This window comes from Populus nigra, chromosome 19 (assembly GCF_951802175.1).
Source record: "Populus nigra chromosome 19, ddPopNigr1.1, whole genome shotgun sequence".
NCBI lineage: Eukaryota > Viridiplantae > Streptophyta > Magnoliopsida > Malpighiales > Salicaceae > Populus > Populus nigra.
Window position 1 is genome coordinate 1,642,559 of NC_084870.1, and position 8,850 is coordinate 1,651,408.

The 8,850-nt window shown below is 30.0% G+C and overlaps 1 protein-coding gene across 1 annotated transcript; it reads left to right on the forward strand.

Annotated features, from left to right (window-relative positions):
* Positions 1-2,221: 2,221 nt before the first annotated feature.
* On the forward strand, positions 2,222-3,880 carry LOC133679122 (protein RGF1 INDUCIBLE TRANSCRIPTION FACTOR 1-like). Its single transcript, XM_062101632.1, has 4 exons — positions 2,222-2,405; positions 2,497-2,673; positions 2,776-2,997; positions 3,515-3,880. The coding sequence occupies exons 1-4, from the start codon at positions 2,403-2,405 to the stop codon at positions 3,728-3,730; spliced, it is 618 nt and encodes a 205-aa protein (XP_061957616.1). The 5' UTR covers positions 2,222-2,402; the 3' UTR covers positions 3,731-3,880.
* Positions 3,881-8,850: the final 4,970 nt, after the last annotated feature.

Genomic DNA, 8,850 nt, shown 5'->3' on the forward strand with positions numbered 1-8,850 from the left:
TGTTTTTGTTTCAAATTATTTTTTTGTGTTCTTAAATCGTTTTAATATGTTAATGCCAAAAATAAAATTTAAAAAATAAAAAAAATATTATTTCAATGTATTTTCAAGTGAAAAGTACTTTGAAAAGAAATCACCACCACAATGTCATACGAGCTTTAAATCAAGATATTTCCATCGTACAATTTCCACGGACTGAGAATGCACCATAACTCCATCCACCGCATCAGGTGAATGATGCTATGTCATGTTCTTAGCAGTCTTTTTGTGACATGAATAGCCTTTGCCATTTATGTGTCATTGATAAGTATCTAAGTTTCATATGTGCAATAATAATCATTTCCTTGCCAATTTTGAGTTTATAACGAGTATGCCAACATATTCTGCACTCAGTCAACTTTGAATTTTCAAGGTAGTACAACGTATAGAAGTTTGGACACATATTAATTTTCTGATATCCTATAAAATTTCATCATGGATTTATCACTATAAAATTTATCTTTTAACCTATTCTCTTCAGGTTGCTTTTTGCTCATTCAACAATTATGTCGTAACCAACCTTATGAACCATTATGGTGAACATTTATGCAATGACCAATAATTTTTTGTGATTTGTGCACTCATCCCATAATGATTCTTCAGAGTCTTTAAAAAGATAAAAAAAACTTGGTCGTGTCTGTATTAGATTCTTCATCTACTATTGGACATTGACCGATATAACCTTGATACTTTCTCATTGCATCCATAACCATATTCCTATAAGAATTACTATTGTCATCTACAACTTCATGTACATTGCTAGAACTAGAAGTTGACCCAACCATCCTTTCTATCATGATCTCGTGAGGAACATATGGTTATCTGTGTACAAACTAACATAGGTATCTCTCTATAATTTTTTTTTGTAGAAGATGTATCGTTACAACATCTGGATCAAAAAAACATTTTATTTTTACACCTATTATATGGATATCTAATAATACCTCCACTAATATTTCTCATATTAGATAGTGAATAATTAATAAAACCCTAAACCTCATTGCAATAATTCATCCTATGCAATCCTTCAAGTGAATCTCGATATATCCATGAACGATTATCAATTACTTATGTCAAACCTATTTAGAATATTGATGACAACATGTATTAATTAATTACGTAAACTAAATAAATAACAGAACATTGATTTAACTCAAACTTATTCAAACTATTTTAGTATTACTACTAATTCATTATCAATTATTTACATAAATTCAAATTTCTATATATTTACCAAAAAACTCAACTCAATAATAAAATTGACCCGTTAAATAAACCATTATTTATTTCATCACAAAACTCCTAAGTCACAAATTCAAATTAAATTTCATCAATTTACACAAACAAATAAAATTTTATAAAATGTTAAACATACCCTAAAATATATAAATTATATATTCATACAACAAATTTATATGGGAAAAAGGGTATAAAACAATTAAACACTAAAACAAAATACATATACTATAAAAATATATAATAAAAATTAACATTTTAAAATTAAGTTAAAAAAAAGGGTAGTCTTGCTTACTCGAAGTGGACAATCATCAATAAAATTTGAATCAAAACAGGAATGCTGACAAACTGAGTGATGGGGTGGTTGAATTTGTAGTGGGAGATTGATTTGTGATAAAATTAGAGGGCTGTGTTGTTTGTTGTAGAAAAAAATAAAGGAAGAAGAAGAAATTGAGGAGAGAGGAAGGAGGGTCGCTTGTCAGGTCATAAATTAAATATTACAGATGGATTTACTGATCGATTTAATGGAAAAATTTTAATTTGTTGATAATTTTATCTGTAAAAATGACAAGACAAAGATATATTCAATTAAATAAATTCACCGTAATCTATCAATAAAAATATTTTGTCGTTGTGTCTATTTATATTTGTTAATTTTTTAGTAGTATAGAATTAAACAAAAAGTGTAATTAATAATTGAGATGGGTTAATTATAAGGTTGAGGCTTGTAAAAAAAAAAAAGTACTTGTGTTTTAAATCGTGGAGTATCGACGTTGGCTGCCATATCATTATAAGAACTCATTCTTAAAAAATAGCATTACTCCCCCTTTTTTTTTTTTTTTTTAATTTCTCCTATATTCTTTCCTTTTATTATTTCTTGATTTTATTAATCCAACGATAGGATAACCCTTTTAACCTACCCCCGTAGATCTCAACCGTTACATTAACCTTGTCTTTTAGCATGCTCTTACATACATTCCTTGTCCTCTTGCCGTTTCCTTTGTTTTGTCGGCATATCTTAAGCATCTCTTTTATTTTCTCTGAACCCTCCACACCACCCTCTCTCCCTTCCTGGAATACACGTTTTTTTACTTTTGGTGCCTCCATTGCTACATTGGTCCTTCTTGATAATGGTAACCATAATGGAGTTATTTTGATTTTAATTTATGCACATGAATAGTTGACCCAGTTGATGGTTTTAATATATCGGATGCTTCAATACAGGAAATGTTGGTACCACCATGGCTTGAATCATTATTGTCGGCTGCATTCTTCACCATTTGCCCCAGGCATAGAGAAGCCCCACGTAGCGAATGCAACATGTTCTGCCTTGATTGCAACACCGATTCCTTTTGCTTCTATTGCCGATCAACTCAGCACAAAGATCATCCTGTTATTCAAGTAATTCATCTTTCCTGTTTCGGCGAGTCATTATTGTTTCCATTCTCATCGCATGAATGCAACATCTCTGAAAAATATATATGTGGGGATATGTGAAAACAGATCAGAAGGTCATCGTATCATGATGTTGTTAGGGTTGCTGAGATTCAAAAGGTTTTGGACATTAGTGGAGTTCAAACTTACGTTATAAACAGTGCTAGAGTTCTTTTCCTTAATGAGAGACCACAACCTAAGAGTAGCACTAGTAAAGGAGTCTCTCATTTATGCGAAATTTGTGGGAGAAGTCTTCTGGATCCCTTTCGTTTCTGTTCTTTGGGATGTAAGGTCAGTGCTTAATTTCTTCTCGTTTCTCTCATCAGATTTCTACCGACCCTTTCCTTTCAAAACTGTCCCACATTGTCATTTAAAACTAGGACATTTGTTGTTATACCAAAAAGCTGCATCTCTTATTTGATTTCTACCCTCTGCGCACCAAATTATTATCACATAATTTTACTTTGTAGTTTTCAATTAGTGACATTGTGGTTGTACCAAGATTTGAGAAGTGTGTTTGGTAAGCAGCCAATGTGTTTTTTAGAAATATTTATTTATTTTTTATTTTTAACATCAAACTATTAAAATTATATAAAAAAAACCTTCTAAAAAATATTAATTTAATGTTTTTAAAGAACAAGTTGCACTACGCAAACAAACAGTCATTAAAATTTAAGTTGCGATCAAATAATTGGTATTGATCGGAGCTAGCTAGATCGATTAATTTGTAAAGTTTCCTGTTCCTGATGGACTTGTTATTTTGCTTGGATAATGGTTTAAACAAAAGTTAACTTGGTATTTAATCCAGCTTGTAGGAATAAAGAACAGTGGAGATACCAACTTTAACTTGAGCACCAAGAACGAGGAAATTAGAGATGGAATGGCAAGAAGATTGCCATTAAAGGAAGAAGAAGAATTGCGTGAAGGAAGCCAGCAAGACATGTACAAAAGCACGCCAATTCCACCACATTCTACTTCAAGAAGGAGAAAAGGCATCCCCCATAGGGCACCTTTAGGACCCTAATCATTAATTAGCATGCTTAAAAACTCTTTTCTATCCAGCTCATTCTTCACAAGCCAGCATATGGGCCGGGGAAAGATAAGATTTGATAAACAAATTAGAGTAATTATGGATTTCAAAGTTTTAACAAAGAAAAATAATTGTAGTTTACAATTAAGTGGGTGGGGGTTCAGTAATAATGGTAGCAATAATGTTTGGGGACATGCAATGGTGTAAATGTTATGTGCACACATGAACGGTTTTTATATAAAGAAAACCCACAGCTCAGCTTTTTTTAATTACAAGTTCATGAAAGGTGCAAGAACACACGATGCTAGACGAAATTCTTTCTTTGAAAAATACATTCCTTTGTAGAGTTTATCCCAATATTTGTCCAAATTGGAGGTCATTTCATATACATTTTGGCATTTAAAGCTTCCAAGCCAAAACCATAATCAAGTGAAAGAATTTAACATAAATATTGCTGAATTTAACACAAAAAGATTGGAAAGAGGGTGTGTTAAACTATCGGTGTAATAAAAGAGTATTTATTGTAATTCATTCCTTTTTAATTAAATATTACTTCTTCTTTTTTGTACACATGCACCTCCTTTACCTTTTTAACTCATGTTATCATCTATTAAATTTTGTAACGAAGAGTTCAATTAAAAAGGCATCATTTTTTTTTTATTTTTTGGATCCGAACTTTGAGATGAGTATTTTCAAAATTTTATTAATTTTTTTAATATACTGGCTGATATGAGAGATTTGTTTTTAAGATTATTAAAAAAATAGATTTAGTATTAATTAATATGTAAACTGATTTTAATATTCTTCCAAAAATACAAAAATACTAAGTTTTTTAAATTGGAATTTTCAACGAGCGCATTGTCATTCACATCATATTCCATAACTAAACTAAATGATTTAGTGTATGTTTGAGTTGATATTTCCTTTTAAAAAAAAAATTAAAGAAGTGATCTACCCTAATTATTAATTAGCATGGTTAATAAATCACGGTGAAAGATTTCTACTTCTTTGGTTGTTAAAGATGATGGATTATCTTCTATTACTCAATTTTTAGTGTCAGAAAGTATCTCGAAATTAATTGGATTATAATTCTATCATTTTCAATAATTTCTACAAAATCAAAGTTAAGGTACAAAATATAAGTATTAATGTTGCTACTTAATAATATAAATAACTTTTTAAGAATTAGAGAAAAGAAAATACTTTTTTTAAAAAATCTCAAATTATAGGATACATAAACTAGGTCATTAAGTCTGTGATACTCCAATCGATTTCTCTTCTTAGAGTGTATGTGCTAAAAAATACTCAAATTCCTCTTGTATTTCGAAGAACTACAAGTTTGATTTAAAATTATATAGCTAGCTTTTGGAGATTTGGAGCACAAGTTTCATATAGCACCCACCATTCATCTATATACAAAATTAATATGTAAGATTATGTCAAGATAATATTTTTAAATTACTTTGAATATGAAAATAATAATATATCTGAAGGTAAAAGGTTGCGATCATTTTCTCGAACACTCTACCAAGGTCAAGTCCTGCATTCCTAAACAATTTCATTTCACTTTTAAGCTTGCTTAGCATAATTGTATTTTCATTTGCATACATCTCAACAACATCTAAAAGTCTGGAAATGGTGTTTATATATCTATCCATTAGATTGACAATATATTGAAATCAAAAATTCAACCAAAATCCCGCTGCAAAAAGCTTCATATACAATTGTCCATCTGATCTATTGTTAATGATGTCTAGCTAGGAAAGGTTGCACCTTAGTCATTTTCCTTTGAAATCTCCTCAATATTTCTTTCTTTGCAGAATGGATAACCTCTTATAAATATCTCATAGCAGGTCTATCATCACTATCAACAATTCATAGAACTAAAACTAATGGTTCGACCATTCGTGTAATTGATGCACATTCTTCCCAAAATATAGAGTTCAACATACTATTAACAAACCTTTTTTATTTGCTATCTTTAGCATAAGTAGAGGAGACTCATTCTCTAGATGTCACCATAGCTCTTAAATTATCTTTGTGGACTAAAATGCTTTGTAAATAAAATAACCTCTCTAAACAACTTATACAATAATATAGCAATTTTTAAAGCCTCTGATGCATCTACTATTTAAAAATAAATAGTTCTTTTAGAACAATATACTGAATAAATTAATTAAAGCTCTCATTTTTTGATCTGTTAATCTATTAGCCATCAATGTGCAACCAGTCTTCTTTCAAGTTTCTCGATAACTTTAAAAACAAATCTTCACTTTATCAATCATCTTTGCCAGGTAATAACCATGAAGAGCATGGAAATTTGGTCTTATATAACCAGAACTCATGGTTGTTATATCATTTATAGCATGCTAATAGTAAACAGAGTTAGCAGCATTGAATGACACACATACATCAACTATTCATTTTATTATATGTTGAGAAGATATTTTAAGGACTTGTAATAAACCAAATCAAGCACTACTTAAAAGATATTTAGTTTATCTTATTCAAATAGCAAAAAAGAATTTGATCTTATAAAGGGATATTTAGTTTATCATTACCGATAATCAATATGAGAATGATGAGTTTTAAATTAATCCTGTGCATACACAAATATGCTCCACTGGGCAGACCTGACCTTCAATCAAATGAATTGTTGTCAAGCTGCTCTTTCCATTAAAATGCGTAAAACTGCTCATATTCCATTCCAATTAGCAAACTCTTTCTTACCAGTTACTCATTTGAATGCTTTATCTAAGATACAATGTGAAAATTTCAGTTACCTAACACAGTAAAACTCTCCGACAAAAATTTAATACAGTGAATGATCATTTTACGAGCTGCAACATTGCATATGTGTACATCAGTTTGCAATTCAACTTAGAGGCCGCAACATAAATAGTAAACTCTCGATTGTTTAAACAACAGGGGTAGCAAAATATAAATAAAGATCACAGAAATACATACTGCAACACTGCATTTATAGTTGTATTATATATTGATTTATGGCTATATATATATATATATATCACATGATATATGATCCCACTACTATCATTAATTCCCTCATTGTTCTCATATTGATAATACTAATGGTGTTTCAATACCAGTCACTAAATCTAGCACAATTAATTTGACTTGTACTTTGTCACTAGAACATACATTATTAGTTCCAGACTAGTCTAGTAATATTTTCTTAGTGTCTTGCATAATCCGGAAAACAAATTGTTTATAATTAACGTATTTGCATTTTTATCCTTTTTATAATCTCAATAGTAATAAGATTATTGGGTGTGTTACTAAGAGTGTAGATTATATCATAGTTTTTAGACCCGGTCCGGTCCAAGGCTCGAGTTCCGGATTTTGACCGGGTCAATTCTTTTTTTTTAATCAAAACGACGTCATTTTAGTAAAAAAAATAAAAGTTAACGGGCTGAAACCGAGTTTTTGATCCGGTCTTGCCGGATCACATCGGGTTTTTCCTTTCCTTGTTTTTCTCTCAACCCGATCTGGTTTCAACCCCGAGTTGATCGGGTCCCGGGTTAACCTGCCGGGTCAGGCCGAATTTCAAAACTATGAATTATATTATGTTAATAATATTTGTTCGAGCAGGTATTTTTCTACTATACACTCAGGTCATCATTTGAAAAATTAGATATTGTGATGGCATCGTAATTTAGGAGATGTATTTTTTGGTAATTTGAGACATTTATTTCTAAGTTTATTTTCAAACTATAGTATTTTTTATTTTATGTGACACTTATGTTTTGGCTAATAGTCATCGCTTTTCTTATTCTTTTAGTTTTAATAAGACGTTAATAAGTTTTTCATTAGTCCATTCGAATATATGGATCCATCTCTAGTTTTATTTATTTTTTATTATTGTTAGTTTATGATATTTCTTTTTCCGGTTATATTCGATAAAATCTAAGGGTGATGTCTTTAATTATTTCTATGAATTTCATAAAATGGTTCAAACTTAGTGTTAATCCATCCATCGGTAACATTCATGGAACTACATATTCTTATACTCTCAACAAAATAGTGTTGTAGAATATAAAAATTATAACATATTAGAAATAGCTCGTGCTATGCTATTCTATTTTCAGAATTATGTTAGCACCTTCACTATTTACTTAATGAATCATGTTTTTAGTTGAGTGTTTGCTTTTAAACATCATTATAATTAGAGGTAAGTAAAAAAACCGAACCATATATATATAAAAAAACCGATTAAATTTTAAAAAAACTAACCGGTTTGGTTCGGTTTGGTTTCGGTTTTATAAGCCTAAAACCAAAAAAACGAACCGAACCAAATCCAAACCGAAAAAACAAAAAAAACCGAGTCAAACCGGAAAAAAACCAAGCCAAACTGAGCCAAAACCGAGTCAAACCGGTTTGAACTAGTTTTTGTTCTAAAAAACCGAACCGAACTGAAACCGGTCGGTTTGAATCAGTTTTGGTTTTTTAAAAAAAATTTGATTTGATTATTTTTAATTTTTATAAAAACCAAACCAAAAAAAATCACCGCTAATTCTAATGTCTTTCTTCTGATATACACCTACTTTTTTTTATTCGACATTAATTATTGCCTCGGGTTTTTTATATTGTGTTGCCTTTGTTGACTTTCCAAAACATAAACATCCTAAGCTTGATATGTGTGCATTTCATTAGAAGGGGTATGAGTGTTATCAACTCTTTTCTCAAAGATTTTTTATTACTATAAATGTGACTTTCTCAAAGACTGAATGTTTCTCTCTCTAAAGGCCTCCCCTCCGTCACTTGAGTAAAGTATGTGGATAAAATTGATGAATTTGAGTGTTTTGCTTTCTAATAACGTTAATGCACTATTATCAATATCCTATGCTTGAACAGTGTCTCTCTTCGACTCTCTTTACTTGTAAATTACTTATATAATTTAACAAAACTAGTTATTTTGTCTTTGTTCGTTCTTCAAAAGCTATATTAAAATTATATATTCAATAATCATGTTTTTAAATTTGTTTATGATTTATCAATTCTATGTTATTTTGATTATATATATATTAAAAACCACAATTAAGAAGAAGAAGAAAAACGTGCAAGAAGTAGAAATTTGACAAAGCAAGAAAGCA

What these genes read in the sequence shown, in the direction of transcription:
- LOC133679122 (XM_062101632.1), top strand. An exon ending in AAGATCATCCTGTTATTCAA is followed by an intron (nt 2,674 to 2,775) that starts GTAATTCATCTT and finishes ATGTGAAAACAG; the next exon opens with ATCAGAAGGTCATCGTATCA. An exon ending in TCTGTTCTTTGGGATGTAAG is followed by an intron (nt 2,998 to 3,514) that starts GTCAGTGCTTAA and finishes TATTTAATCCAG; the next exon opens with CTTGTAGGAATAAAGAACAG.